At 34.7% G+C, this 15,241-nt stretch overlaps 2 protein-coding genes across 3 annotated transcripts; both read left to right on the top strand.

Annotated features, from left to right (window-relative positions):
• Nucleotides 1–666: 666 nt before the first annotated feature.
• On the top strand, nucleotides 667–4,167 carry LOC120190862 (O-fucosyltransferase 31-like). The gene is made up of 10 exons (XM_039193902.1): nucleotides 667–1,059; nucleotides 1,217–1,279; nucleotides 1,371–1,455; nucleotides 1,574–1,644; nucleotides 1,734–1,822; nucleotides 1,905–2,108; nucleotides 2,266–2,536; nucleotides 2,940–3,167; nucleotides 3,600–3,794; nucleotides 3,901–4,167. Exons 1-10 carry the CDS (start codon nucleotides 919–921, stop codon nucleotides 4,108–4,110), a joined length of 1,557 nt encoding a protein of 518 aa, XP_039049833.1. The 5' UTR covers nucleotides 667–918; the 3' UTR covers nucleotides 4,111–4,167.
• Nucleotides 4,168–5,396: 1,229 nt separating this feature from the next.
• On the top strand, nucleotides 5,397–15,067 carry LOC120190860 (kinesin-like protein KIN-4C). 2 transcript variants are annotated; one of them, XM_039193898.1, is made up of 28 exons: nucleotides 5,397–5,504; nucleotides 5,681–5,814; nucleotides 5,916–6,062; nucleotides 6,171–6,323; nucleotides 6,401–6,654; nucleotides 7,039–7,214; nucleotides 7,333–7,457; nucleotides 7,916–7,952; nucleotides 8,078–8,169; nucleotides 8,262–8,378; nucleotides 8,457–8,570; nucleotides 8,652–8,735; nucleotides 8,816–8,990; nucleotides 9,503–9,612; nucleotides 9,776–9,874; nucleotides 9,963–10,076; nucleotides 10,147–10,263; nucleotides 10,374–10,454; nucleotides 11,044–11,115; nucleotides 11,197–11,290; nucleotides 11,373–11,404; nucleotides 11,576–11,661; nucleotides 11,808–11,879; nucleotides 11,995–12,222; nucleotides 12,391–12,535; nucleotides 13,693–13,785; nucleotides 13,858–14,370; nucleotides 14,525–14,854. In XM_039193898.1, exons 2-28 carry the CDS (start codon nucleotides 5,704–5,706, stop codon nucleotides 14,852–14,854), a joined length of 3,771 nt encoding a protein of 1,256 aa, XP_039049829.1. In that variant the 5' UTR covers nucleotides 5,397–5,504; nucleotides 5,681–5,703. The 2 variants fall into 2 exon arrangements, with proteins under 2 accessions (XP_039049829.1, XP_039049830.1); XM_039193899.1 differs by lacking the exon at nucleotides 5,397–5,504 and having other exon boundaries at nucleotides 5,704–5,814; nucleotides 14,525–15,067.
• Nucleotides 15,068–15,241: the final 174 nt, after the last annotated feature.

The raw sequence follows: 15,241 nt of genomic DNA, 5'->3' as shown, positions 1-15,241 counted from the left end.
TAAAGATAAAGAAACACATGCCATAAATATAGATAAATTAAAAAAAATATGTAAACATATAATATAATAAAATAAAATAAAAACAATAAATGTCGACGGTCGATGATCAACATTAAGGACATCACCCATTGATCATAAAATTAAAGAAGAAAAGAAATTAATGGTGATATAAAAAAAAAGAGAGAAAATTAGTATAATTTAAGATTTTGATAAGTTTTTGAACAATTTCTACTTAGGAGAGGAGAATGACAAATTTTGTTCACAAACTATTGAAAAATATCAACTAAGAATTTTTAACTATTTATGATAGAGATTATTGATATATATATATTATAATTATGTTAACTGTATTCAAAATAAAAGAGGTGTATACAAAATTTACAAAATAAGTTAAATGGTTTTAACTTTAATGAGACCTCTCCAATGAATTCACATAAATTTATACCTTTTAAATTCAGTAAATAAAATATTATAATTTTTTTATTTAGGTTTTCTAAACTTTAATATCTAAATTTCTTTTCCCTTTGTAAAAATTGTTAAAAAAATTATTAAAAAAAAACTTTAAGCCTATTTTATTTTTAAAAAAACTTTAAGCCTCTTTTTCTTGGGTCAGTCCCCCAATTATATATGTGAAGAAAGCAAAAAAATCCGAGGCGTTGGATTTGTACTACTTCCTCAATCGCAAATTCACCACCTTTGGTAAAAAGTCGATTGCATTAGAACATCGCTCTTTCCTATGTGTTCAAAGCAAATCAACATTTCCGATCAACAGCGTGCTCGCAATCTCAGCAACGTCTTCTTTCCTCTGAATCACCACCATTTCTGAATTCACTAGAAAACCCCCTTCTACATTCTGATGTTCATGGAATTAGGGTTAGGGTTTTAGCATTGTAGACACACACTGAAAAAGGGGAAAGAATGAGGCAGCCATATAACTGCAATCACCAGAGTCATCAATCTCAAAGAAGCGCATTTGCCGCGCTTTTCCTTCTCCTCTTGCCAATTTTCCTCCCAAATCTCTTCGCCCCTCTTGGACGTGCCTATCCATCTTTGTTCTCCGTAAATTTCAGTTTCTGCTTGCTATTTCTCTTTTTCTTTTATATAGCCTTCTTTCGATCCCAATTTTCAGTAATAGTTTCTGTGTATGGTTGCATTTATTTCACTATGATTTGTTTAAGAATTAAATGATCAATTGAAGAAGCTCTTGCTTTTCCAGGAATGGAATGCTCCGAAACCAAGACACTTGTCTTTACTTGACGTCGCTTTGCATTGGAAAACTGTTAGTATCATTTTTGGTTGATTTTTATTTATTGGTGAAAAGCCTTCAAAATTTAATACTGTGCATGTTTCTTAATATTTTGCTCTTTCAGCCGATTAAACAACGATCCGATCTCTGGTCTCCTTTGCCAAATCAAGGATGGAAGCCTTGCATCGACTCTGCTGATAACCCCCCATGTTAGTGCTTGAAGATTTATATAATGAGATTCTTAGATATCATTAAGCGGACCTCGAAAATGAAAGAGATGGGATTTTTTTTCTCTTTAACTAATAAGCTTGTTTTCACTTCTTGAAGCATTGCCAGAGAGATCTGAGGGTTATATTCAGGTATTTCTTGATGGAGGATTGAACCAGCAAAGAATGGAGGTGAGTTCATGGATAGCTAATGCATGTTTTTTGCAGTTTGGTTTTAATGCGCTGACTTTTGACTTCTTTACTTATTTATTGTTACCAAGATATGTGATGCAGTTGCTGTAACTCAAATATTGAATGCGACACTAGTGATACCACACCTTGAGGTGAATCCTGTTTGGCAAGATTCAAGGTATTTCTTGAGTAACATATACAACCTGTCATAGTTTTTTTTTAATCTCTTAATATGAGGAGATTCGTGTTTGCCGCTGCAGTTCATTCACAGATATATTTGACGTGGATCACTTTATCAATGTCCTTCGCCATGAAGTTTCTGTAGTTAAAGAGCTCCCAAGGCAATATTCTTGGAGCACACGGGAATATTATGCTACAGGTATAAGAGCTACTAGAATCAAAACAGCACCTGTTCATGCTTCGGCAGACTGGTATGTCGAAAATGTGTTGCCTGTCATGCGAAGGTAAAGCTTTAAGCAACAAATACAAATATACAACTTTCTTTGGTAAATTAGTACCTTATGCTAGATAACCACTTTGTGAACGACAGTCGTAGAAATCTGTATGTGTGTGCGGCAAACAATATTGTTTGTGATATTATATAGATCTTTATGGGTGCAGTTATGGGATTGCTGCTATATCACCATTCTCCCATCGCCTAGCGTTTGACAAGTTGCCTATAAAAATTCAACATTTACGTTGTAAAGTAAACTTCGAAGCTCTAGTTTTTGTTCCTCAGATCAGATTAATAGGAGAGACCCTTGTTCATCGACTCCGGTATCCTTCTGGGAAGCTTCAAGATTCGGGCAGTGATCTCCTACGTGAGAGAATAGATGATACCCCAAAAGAGGGAGCTGGAAAGTTTGTTGTATTACATCTTCGCTTCGACAAAGTATGAATCCCAACTCCTTTAGATAATCGAGTAAGCCAATTTATAATCTAATTTGTAGTGTTATTGGAGTCTCTTTGGCTAAAAGTAGAAGATGGTGCTCAGTTCTTTCATAACTGAAAAGAACAATTTCTCTTTAAATAAGTTGGGGATTGTTCATTGGTACGCTACTGGGCGTTGAAGTTGGTAGGATATATCTACGATCAAAGCATTTGTACCTGTATATTTTGAGTGCTCTTTTACTGTAGTTTCTGGGTAAAAGCACCAATCAGTTGTTTACAATACTGACACTTTTGATGAACGTTGAGTCTGTTGGTTATATTGATTTTATCCAAATCTATACATGCATATGTATGCGCGTATGCTGTAGCAACCTTAATTACCTTTCTAATTAGACTTTGTGCAGGATATGGCTGCTCATTCAGCTTGTGATTTTGGTGGAGGCAAAGCTGAGAAACTGGCCTTAGCTAAGTACCGCCAAGTTTTATGGCAGGGAAGGGTCTTAAACTCTCAATTCACTGACAATGAGTTGAGAAATCAAGGGCGGTGCCCATTGACTCCAGAGGAGATTGGGTTGCTACTAACTGCTTTGGGCTTCAACAGTAGTACTCGCCTCTATCTTGCTTCACACAAAGTCCGTCTTTTTTCTTTCTTCTTTCTTGATGGTGGACTTAGGGGCTGTTTGTTTGGCTCTGAATGGAATCATTCAACGTTGAATGCTGAACCGTTCAACATTCAGCGCATTTGTTTCTCATCTCTGAATGATTCAGTGTTGACTAATTCAGCAAAACAATGCTGAATGATTCAGCACAGAAGTACATTCTGAATGATTAAGAGTCATTATCAAAAAGCATGTCACATTCTGAGCTAATTCATACAGACCTTCTAAATCATTTAGCGTTTAATCATTCTGAAATAAATAAACAACCCTTTAATTTATTATCATCTTTGCTTGTGACATAGGAGTCCATTTGATGCACGGCATATTCGCTAGGTTAATTTTGAAACCGTCTGTTTTGAGTGGAACTCTGATTTAAAAGGAGCATTTTTCCTTTTCCTTTTTCAGGTTTATGGAGGAGAGGCAAGAATCTCAACATTGCGCAAAATGTTTCCACTCATGGAATATAAGAAGAGCCTTGCTTCAGAGGAGCTAGCTGAAACTGAAGGTAAAGCTTCTTTGATGGCTGCAGTTGATTATTATGTGAGCCTTCAAAGTGACATCTTCATCTCTGCTTCTCCTGGAAACATGCACAATGCTTTGGTAAGGATACCCTTTAAAGTTCCCATCGTTTCTTTTAGTATAGAATTCACTATATACTACTTAAAATAAATTTCGTAAATGAGAATTCTTATTTATCTGTTTACAGCTCGGACATCGAGCTTACTTGAAATTGAAGACCATAAGACCAAACATGTTACTGTTGGGCCCTCTATTCCTGAACAAGAGCATGAAGTGGCCTGAGTTTCAGCGTGCAGTTATGGATGGGCACAAAAATAGACAAGGCCAAATGAGGTTAAGAAAGGAGAAGCAATCTATATATACTTATCCAGCCCCCGATTGCATGTGTAGAGCTTAACTTTGATCAGTTAGCAGTTTTTAATTCACTGTGTTTTTTTTATCCGTTTAAACTTTTGAAATCATTTATTACCCTAATTTAATTTCCCTCGAGATGTATAGCATCTTACCTCGCTTTGCCAATAACGTTCGACCACATTTGATTCGTTATGATAATCGAACAAGAAAAGGAAGGCTGGCTTGGAAAAAAAGCTGTTAACGGTTGTGTTTGAGTGTGCAATTAAAAAATAATCTCCGAACCAAAAATCGTGCCGCCACTTAGGTTTTAAATAAAATGGGCTTTCAAATGTTTTGGGTGATTTTTTATATATATAAATATAGGCCAGTTTGCTAGTATTTATTTTTGAAAGGCAAGTTGGCTACAATTTTAATTGTGTGTTGTGATTAATTAATAAGAGGAAACTATTACCAGTGATAAAATTTATTTCAGTTTTCTAGAAATATGTTTTTTTATATTTATAGAACAAAATGTAAAAAAAAAAATCTCTTAGGTCTCTTAGTTACAAAATTAGGTAACTTGGTATGTTTCAATTTCACATAATGATGAAAATGTCCATGTCAATTGTGAAAGTGAATAATTAAAGATATTAATCATGACATTAATATATATATATATATTAACAAATTTTGATTGATTAAATAATAAATTCAATTTCCAATGTTAGATCTTAATTCTATTTATTTATAAATCTAACATTAACATTACTGAATGTATAAAGTCAAGATCAAATTCACATAATACATAAATATTGAAAGATAAACTTATTATTATATTAATCAAAATTAGATAAAATCAATAAAAATATTAAAACTAAATTAATTATCCTTAATTATTCATGTTTGAAATTGATAGGACTAAATGCTTTATTTTTATTAGAAGAATTAATTTATCAGATTTTAAAATTAAAAGAAAAATACATATTTTAAACAAAAAAAATATTAATCCACCTTCACCAAGAAAGCATTAAGAAAGACTGGAAATATATTTATTACTCAAAACCTTTTTGCTTAAATATGAAATAAAAATTAATTGATAAGATTATCACTAATCATTACTGTAATGACAAATAACTTGTATTATTAATTTCAGATGTACATTTGCATTTACAAAAGTAAAAGGCAAGGTAAAGCGGTCAACTGCCAAATATTAAGCCCAACCCCTGTCACGAGAATGTCACGTGTCTCATCCCTCTCTCTCTCTCTCCAAACAATTTGAATTCGGACCTGACCGCCTTTTCTTAGATCCAGTTTAATTGTTCAAATGCTTAAAAAGTTTTCCACGTTTGCCTCGACCATTCAAATTTCCGCAGTCCCTTCTGCTTTTGTCTTTTCCGAATTCAAATTTTAACGTCTAACAAATCAAAACCTAAAAGGAACTATCTCAATCTCTTTCAGGTATTGGATTTTCCTATCAAATTAATATTGTCCATTCATGTTTTTATGCACTTGTCGTATAATCTCCTCAGCTCACGGATTTTAGTTCTGATGCGTTGGTTTTGAGTGATTCAAAGGATGTTTTATTCGTTTATTCTCATTTTTTTCCTTTAAGGTTTTCGAGGATTTGTTTTCAGATTTAGATCACATTAGATAAGAGATGGAAAATTCGGAATCCGTGAGAGTCGCCGTTAATATACGGCCGCTGATTACTACAGAGCTTCTCAACGGATGTACGGATTGCATCACTGTCGTTCCCGGAGAACCTCAGGTATTCTGCAGCAGTTTCCTCGTGAATATTGTGAATTTGAGATGATTACTAATGTTGAAATCTTAGCTTTAGAAAGATTTATATTATTGATACACTTACAGGTTCAAATTGGGTCACATGCCTTTACCTATGATTATGTTTATGGGGGAGCGGGATCGGCTTCTTCAGCTATATACGATGATTGCGTTGCTCCACTGGTTGATGCACTTTTTCATGGTTACAATGCTACTGTACTCGCATATGGTCAGGTTAGTTTCATTTTGTTTTAATTAGTACTTTATTATTGTTGTTAGTTTTATTTTCTCCGTTACATTTTATAATTGACTAATAATAGTATTGTATTTCGGGGTTTTCAGACGGGTTCTGGTAAAACATATACTATGGGAACCAACTACACTGGGGAAGGAAGTAATGGCGGGATTATACCCAAAGTAATGGAAAACATGTTTAAAAGAGTCGAGGCAACCAAGCACTCCTCGGAAATTTTGATGAGAGTGTCATTTATTGAGGTAATTGGCTAAAATAATTCTTCTACTTGTTTTTCTCAGTGATCTGTTAATTTGCTTATAATCTTTGAATTTGACAGATATTTAAAGAAGAAGTGTTTGATTTACTCGACTCAAATTCAGCTGCCTTATGTAAAGTCGAAGCTGCATCTCTTGCCAAACATACAGCTCCTGGAAGACTTCCTATACAAATTAGGGAAACAGTGAATGGAGGAATAACGCTTGCTGGAGTGACTGAGGCAGAAGTTCGGACAAAAGAAGAGATGGCAACATACTTGTCACGAGGTTCTTTGTCTCGTGCAACAGGAAGTACCAATATGAACAGCCAATCTAGGTAAAGTTTGTCTTGTTTTACCTGAATTCGTGTTCTGTTTGGTTTAGAATATTATGCTCATTTGGCATAAGATCAGTTTTCTTTTTTAAATAATAAAAGATATGAACAAGTTCTACAATTGACATTTTTCTTGCTTTACTTTAATTCTTGGATAAGATAGAATAATTATTTTGTTTACATGTTTTACTAATCGTTCATCATTTTTCCTTTTAAGATAATGAAAGAGATAAATAACTTCTGCAATTGTCTTTCTCTTGCTTTACTTAATTCTTGGATTAGGATAGAATGATTATTTTGTTTACATGTTTTAATACACCTCAAAATTCTATTAAACGTTTATATAATTGTGCTCATATCACTTTTCATTGTTCGTTTTGTTTCTAGTCGCTCACATGCCATCTTTACGATAATCATGGAGCAAAAGAAGATTGCAAGCTGCCCAAATGGGGTAAATGATGATATTGGTGATGATATCTTATGTGCAAAGCTTCATTTAGTGGACCTTGCTGGCTCAGAACGTGCAAAAAGAACAGGTGCTGATGGCATGCGCTTTAAAGAAGGTATTTCTGATTTTCCATTTTCTAACATGGTTTAAAATAATAATAGGTTCTAATACAAGCATTGACTTGAAACTTTGTGCTTTAAGTTATCTAAAACATTGACATTTTGTTGCTGTAGGCATTCATATTAATAAAGGTTTACTAGCTCTAGGGAATGTCATTAGTGCTTTGGGAGATGACAGGAAGAGGAAGGAAGGGGGACATGTCCCATATCGTGATAGCAAGTTGACGCGCTTGTTGCAGGCATGTTTTGATTGTCGTTCTGATTTCAGAAATTTGTTTCAAATAGTAATATATCTGAATACTTATGTACAACCTTTCAAATCTAGTTGTTTTAATAGGATGCTTTCACTTACTGAAGTAGACTGTCTGTTTGGAAAAATTGAACAGCATAAATCAATTGGAAATGCGCTCATTCTACTTAGAGCACATTTTATAAATTAAAAATTCACAATATCAATTGCTAGAAAATAGGCATTTCTTACATCGACCTAAAGGGGAACAGATTCAGTTTTCATCTGTAAGGCTCTTGGCTGTGGTGATATATGAATTTGCTATAGTTCTTTTTTTGGGAACTAATTTTGCTCTCTCTCTCTCTCTATGTGTGTGTGTGCGTGTGTAATGTATATAAATGTCCTCCTATGAAACTACCCACTCCAGAAAGAAATTTTACATTTGCTGATGGAAAGTTAAATTCACAGGATTCTCTTGGAGGAAACAGCAAAACAGTGATGATTGGTATGCAATAAAATGTTTTATAGCATTAAATATTCAGCATTGTTGGCATATTACTATGTCCCGAGTTTTTTCTTTGAATTTCTTTAGCATGAATAAGAATTATTTCTTTCTATATTTGATTGTAGCTTGTGTTAGTCCGGCTGACACCAATGCTGAAGAAACCCTAAACACCTTGAAGTATGCCAATCGAGCCAGAAACATTCAGAATAAGGCAGTTGTAAGCTACTTGAGTTACATGCTTGCAAGAAAAGCTCTTTTATCGGTGTTATAGCTCTTGTTCTAATTTTCTCATCACTTATACTTGATTAGATAAACCGTGACCCAATGGCAGCTCAGTTGCAAAGAATGCGGAGCCAAATTGAGCAATTGCAAGCTGAGCTTTTGTTTTATCGCGGTGATGGTCAAGCATCATTTGATGAACTTCAGGTTATATTATACAAAATTGCAAATACTTATATTGACATTCTTCACCTAGTTGCTTAAAGTATTTTTTTTGGTTTGTAGATTCTCAAGCACAAAGTATCTTTACTTGAAGCAAGCAATGCAGAGCTACAGCAAGAGCTTCAAGAACGCAGGCTCACTAGTGAACAATTGGCCCAGCATGCACTTGATGCTCAGGTGTTTTTCCACTTCCCTTTTTTGTCTTCGAATATATACTGGCCAAAGGCCCTATGAAATATAATGCATTTAATATCTCAGGTTGAGAAAGACAAACTAATAATGCAAATTGAATCTATCCGTAATGGCAAATCATGGGATGAGATTGACTCTAATCAAAATCAGGTAAAGATTTTTGTCTACCTATTGAATCTAGTATTTGACGAATCTAATCATGGTTGACATGTACTTTTGCATTACTGCAGGATTTTGATTTGATGAAAACTTATGTGTTGAAAATTCAAGAGTTAGAAGGAGAATTGATACGCTTGAAAAGTACGAACAGCACAAAGCGTGGCAGGTTTTCTGATTGTATTGATTCTGGTGATGATGGAACCTCAAAAAATTCATTGTTTTCTTCTGAAAGTGTTGATTTATCAGGTATTTTGCAGTTAACTATTCATTATTTAGTTGATGCTTACACCTTTTGTTTGTTAAAACTTTTATATCTGTTCATTATAAAATGTTCTAATTGTTATTACATTTTTGAAAAGTAATTACGTAGAACTATCACCCTCCAAAGTTATACGTGCTTTCTTCCTTTTCATTTTTTCTCAATTGTAAAACTCATATAAGTTATAATTGAATTGCACGTGAAGCACGTCTATGTTAATCCCTGGAATGTGATATTTTTATCCATCGATATACCTGATTACTGTAAAGTCTCATTGATGATATTGAACCATCAATGTGCATCTTATCACATTGATATTCTAGTCGTTATTGGGGAGATAGTTAGTTGGAGAATGTAATCTATGATACAAGACATTATCATTTAAGCCTTTGACATTTATATCATTTCATTTCTATTTCACTTCCAATCTATTCCCATCTTTAGATGATAAGCTTGCCTTAGAGAATGCATATAAGAATAATTCTTCCGTATTTTGCAGATGAGATTGAGGATAATGAAGTTAATGAAGCGGAAATTGAACATTCTTCTCTCCAAGAAAAATTGGACAGAGAACTTAAGGAGTTGGACAAAAGACTTGAACAGAAAGAGGTATGTGTTGCGTTTCTTTTTCATTTTGCATTGTTGATACTGGTACATGGAAATATTCAAGAATATTAGTCACTGAAACATTCAGAGCAATTATTTTTCTTTTGCTTCCTTTGTGGAGGCAAAACCATCAGTTGTTTTCCTAACAACTTTTTATTTCTTTAAGGCTGAAATGAAGCGTTTTGCAAATTCTGACACCTCAGTTCTTAAACAACATTATGAGAAGAAAGTTAATGAGTTGGAACACGAGAAAAGGGCTTTGCAGGTTAGCCTCCTATTGAAGTTATTGTGTTTTCTGTGATTACCGTTATCCTGTAATGCCAAATCCTTCTGTTTTTATTTGTCAATTGCAGAAAGAAATTGAGGACCTCAGACATAACCTTGCCAATATTTCTTCTACTTCAGATGACGGTGCTCAACAGTTGAAGGAAGAATACCTTCAGAAGTTGAATGCCCTTGAGGCACAAGTGAGTTTTGGATTTTCTTTCTCATGCCAGTCTCAGCTGTCAGTTTCTAGATTAATATTCTGCTTTGCAGGTTGCCGATTTGAAGAGGAAGCAAGATGCTCAAGCTCAAGTTTTGAGACAAAAACAAAAAAGTGATGAAGCAGCTAGGAGACTTAAAGATGAGATTCACAGAATCAAATCTCAGAAGGTGAATCTCAATCATATGCTCTCCTATTTTCATCTTAAATACTGAATTGCTTCTGCAAAGTAGGATAAGGATTCTTGCAACCAATACCAATGCGAATCTTCATTTTTTAGGTTCAACTACAACATAAGATCAAGCAAGAATCTGAGCAGTTTAGGTTATGGAAAGCAACACGAGAGAAAGAGGTTCTTCAGGTACTTACAAATATGAGATTACAATTTGCATCTTTGTAAGCAAGTAATACAATTTGCATGTTTGGTTCATGGTTTTGTTATGGGATATATGTTGTTTGTAAGAAATTTCACAAAATTTGGGCATACTTTAATTCATGGTTTTGTTAGTAGTAGATATTTTTTATTGGCTGCAACTCTTTAATCTATATACTTTTGGCAGCTAGTATCATTTGATAATTGAAAAAATTATATTGGTGGTATGTACTCTTTGTGATTACAGAATCATATTAGTTTGAAATTAAAAATGATTGTATCACTCGGCTTGCCCAAGTGGTATTGGTGGGATGTGCAGTAGAGATCTTAGGTTTGAGCTGTAGTGCTCCTTTTGCGTAAAAATAATTGCTAGAGGGAATATAATTGTTACTAGTTCTCAAGACTTACAGTCAGCACTAGGTCGAAATTTTGTGTTGACACGTCTTTGAAGAAAGAAATTTGAATGCAAATAATATGTGCTTCGTTTTAAAATTCTGGGAGTTTTATAGTTTATATAATTCAAGCAACACTTCTTTTTATCAATGTATAATTATTGTCTCTTTTGCTTGATAACTAGCTTAAGAAAGAGGGCAGGAGAAATGAGTTTGAGATGCACAAGCTCTTGGCCTTGAACCAGAGGCAAAAGATGGTAACATTTACTTCCACACAGAAAGCTTTTGATCTTTCTAATTCCAATGAACTTTTCTCATACGATGCTTATGTGTGTTAGGTTTTGCAAAGAAAGACCGAAGAGGCTGCTATGGCTACGAAAAGGCTAAAGGAACTTCTTGAATCTCGAAAGGCTTTCTCACGTGAAGCTTCCAGTTAGGAGCCCTTTTATGACTTGCTGTTTAGTTTTGTATTTTTGTAACTATAACTCGATGACAATATATTTTTCATGTGCAGGTGCTGGAAATGGCAATGGTCCTGGAGTTCAGGTATTGATAACTGCAAAAAGAATTTAATAGTTTGTTCCAAATTGCTTAGACAAATTAGTTTTGGTCTAAACATATCTTCGTCATGAATGGTTATATTTCAATTTCCTTTTCTTTTTTATGCATGTTCTTAAGCGATTCTTCTTTTTGTAACATACTTTTCTTCTTTTGAAGGCAATAATGCAGACGATTGAGCATGAATTAGAGGTGACAGTACGGGTACATGAAGTACGCTCTGAATATGAACGACAAATGGAAGAGTGAGTTCTCTTGATGGCAGGGAAAGATTGTTTTAATTAAGGAATTTTGATACATAAGATTCTGAGCAGGAAGTGGAGTCTTCTTATGGTACGCTTACTATAATATTGTTGAATCTATTAAATAATATTCTGTATGTATTATATAGGAGGGCCAAGATGGCCAAGGAGGTTGCAAGACTGACGGAAGAATCTGAGATACTTAAGCGCAGTGATTTAAGGTTAGAGCTTTTGCTTTTGTATATGTTCTTCATAATTTAAAATAGTTCTCTTTTTTCTACATATTATCATGTAAACTAGTAAATAAAATACCTCCTTTAATGCTATCAAATGCAGAAATTGTCCTGCGACATTGTCCCCCGGTGCAAGAAACTCGAGGATTTTTGCTCTAGAAAACATGCTTGCTGCTACATCTAGCACTCTGGTATCTATGGCCTCACAATTGTCTGAAGCTGAAGAGCGCGAGCGTATTTTTAGTGGAAAAGGACGTTGGAATCATGTCCGGTCTCTCGCTGATGCAAAAAATATTATGAATTACCTATTCAATTTAGCTTCGATCTCAAGGTAATGCATCTTTTGAAATAGAAAATTTGCATGCTAATAGATCCATTTTCATTTTTCAACTAATTTGATTTGCTGCAGTCTTTTGCTTTTGTTACCATAGTTGTTAACCATCATGGATCTTGCTTCTTTTTTTGCTTCAATTAATAACTTGTTGTCCCTTCTTTGGAGGTGTTCATTGCGAGATAAGGAGATTCTTTGCAAAGAAAAGGATGAGGACATAAGAGATCTAAAGGAAAAGGTAGTGAAAGTTAGTAGCTTGGCTCGACAACTTGAGGCACAAAAGGTCGGTCTTGTTCATCAACTGAAAGTGAAGGTTAGTAATCTTTCTATTGGTATTGAATCTAACTTCAATTTGAAGGTATCACCTGATACATGTCTGTTGATTATTATCAGTTCTCTGTAAGGGTGAGGGTTCGATCAAGTCAAGTAAAAAAATTGCGAGTTGACGAGTTCTATTTTATAACTCAAACTAGATTTGAATTTTTTCTAGTCGAGTCGAGTCGATTAAAGTTTCTGTTTATATTTAATTGTAAATATTTATAATATTATGATACTATTTTATTCTAATTTAAATGATTTTTTACAACCATATACAATACATATATATTTCTTCATATTTTTTCCCCATATGTGATATACATATATCCTACAGAGTCTAGGGACTCGACTTAAACTTAAAAAATTATTTATTTATTTATTTTTTCCCTTGTTTCCATATGTAATGGGGTAAGGGGAGGTAAGATAGTAGGCTGCCCCAACACTAGATTGAGAGCAGCTTCCGTAGGAGATCTCCAAATTATAAAATGCCCTCCATGGGACTCGATCCCACGATCTCAAGGTTAAGAACCTTGTGCTCTACTAATTGGAAGAATTTGCCAAATTGGAGATGGGCTAATTGGATGGGATTTTTTTTTGTGGCGTTGAGTTTGTTGTATTTGGGTTTGTTGGTTTTTTTTGTCATTGTGATTTGTTGGCATTTGGTCGAGTAAATTTAGTAGTTAGTTTTTGAGTAGGGTATGATCATTGATGCGTTTATGTAGTGCAATGCAGCACAGTGTTGAGTTGGTTGCCAATGGTTTTTGGTGGAAGTGTATTTTTATTGCACTTGGTATTTATGTAATAAAATTTTAAGATACTTTTTTTTCTTCTAATGTCCGTTGAATCACTATTGTTATTTGACGGTTATAAAGGGGCTTTTTAACGAGGTTTTCTTTTTTATAGAAAAAAATAATTACTAAATTTTTTGAGTTATTCGAGTTACTATTCGAGTTACTATTTGAGTTATTCAAGTTGTATTTTATAACTTGATTTGAACTTAAATTGTTTTTTAGTCGAGTTTATGAAATTACAATTCGAAGTTAATTCGAGTTGAGTAAAAAAATTGATTTTTAAATTGAGTCGAGTTCTTTGTTCCATGTTCTCCTTTATATATCTATCGAGTTTTGAATCTATTTATTAATCTTGCAACAGAATGTAACCGCTAAGCATCCCATGAAAGAAACCATGGAACCCGGCATCCCTGACTTCAATGGCGGAAGACATAAGTATGAGTTGCGGAACCCGGTAAAATCCACTAGCCAGCTTTTAACTTTCTGTTGCCATCTACTTGTTACTTAAAGTAGAACTATTGTATAGGAACATCGAAGCTCTGTGATCTTTACGGAGGACATGGATATATCTGAATCCGAACATTCAGATATAGAGGCACATGACGACGACGACGACGAATGGGTGCAGTCGGACAAAAAGCAGATACGGAAAAGAGCTTCTAGATCTAGAACTTCGATTTTGGCAGTGCATCAACCAGATACCAATGCCTTAGAAAACAAGGAATGTAGTGATGAGGTTACTGAGAAAATTGATGGGATGTGTTGCACTTGCAGTAAGCAGTCTTCTTGCAAAACATCGAAATGCCAATGTAGAGCAAACGGAAGTTCCTGTGGGCAGTCATGCGGTTGCTCTTCAGTCAAGTGTTCAAATAGAGAAGAAGCAAACGTTGCAAACGATGGTGACTCTAATGAAACCAACAACCTCGTCGCTCATGGTGCAATGCTTCTTCAGAATGCATTTGGTGGTGAGATGCCAGCTGAAACAAACGACGACTGCCCTACAAAGCGAAAAGCACTCGCTGACATTGGAAACACAGTGGTACCATTTTTGGTCTCTTGTATGATAAAGAAACCTCATTTTTCTTAAAATATCCATATCTAACATATTCAGACATGTTTGACACTCAAGTCTAGGTTACATGATCGTTTAGCATAATCATGTCTTGATAGTGAGCTTGATTATTTTTTGACAGGCTAAACCGGATGCACCAAGGCCTAATCGGAGAAAGAAATGGGGAAAATCAATGATTCAACTGGTTCCAGTTGCTACGCCAGAGACTGTTGCAGCTGCAGCACCTGAAAAGCCAGAAACTCATGAACCTGTCAAAATTGCAGCAGCAGATAACTTGTGCCCAAGTGAATCTGATGCCATCCCTTTGAAGTTACCAAGGGCAATGAGATCAACTGGAAGCAAATTACTGAGAGAAAGAAATGCTGATCAACAGAATGAATCCAACAACAAGGAGCCAGCTGCCCCTGCTCCAACAGCAAGCTCAGAAGAGAAAGAGAACCGCCGCCGTTAACTGGTAAAGTCGCTACTAATGGGTACCTTTTTCACCACTACACTGTCACTAACAGCTTGCATTCATCTTTATTTTCTTGGGCTTTGAATTCTTCGGTTGTGTAAAAGAGAGGGTCCAACGTGAAAAGTTGGAATTCTTGACAAGCGTTGAGTGATTTGACGTTGCTTAACAGTTAAAAAAGACGGATGAAATTGATTGGGCTTGTGTTGTGTACTTCATTGACGAGGAGTAATTGATATGCAATCTTACGCCTTGATTTGCGGAATAACGTTCAGCCAAAAAAATGCTTAACGCTCCCGCTGTCATGCATTTCTTTTCGGACAAACACATTTCGGGTAAAAATAAAACGTCAACGTAGTTTTCATTTAAATAAAACAATGTATTTTT

The sequence above is a fragment of the Hibiscus syriacus genome, unplaced genomic scaffold (genome assembly GCF_006381635.1).
Source record: "Hibiscus syriacus cultivar Baekdansim isolate YM2019G1 unplaced genomic scaffold, ASM638163v2 tig00116964_pilon, whole genome shotgun sequence".
Taxonomy (NCBI): Eukaryota; Viridiplantae; Streptophyta; class Magnoliopsida; order Malvales; family Malvaceae; genus Hibiscus; species Hibiscus syriacus.
This window is presented reverse-complemented; position numbering and strand designations above follow the sequence as displayed.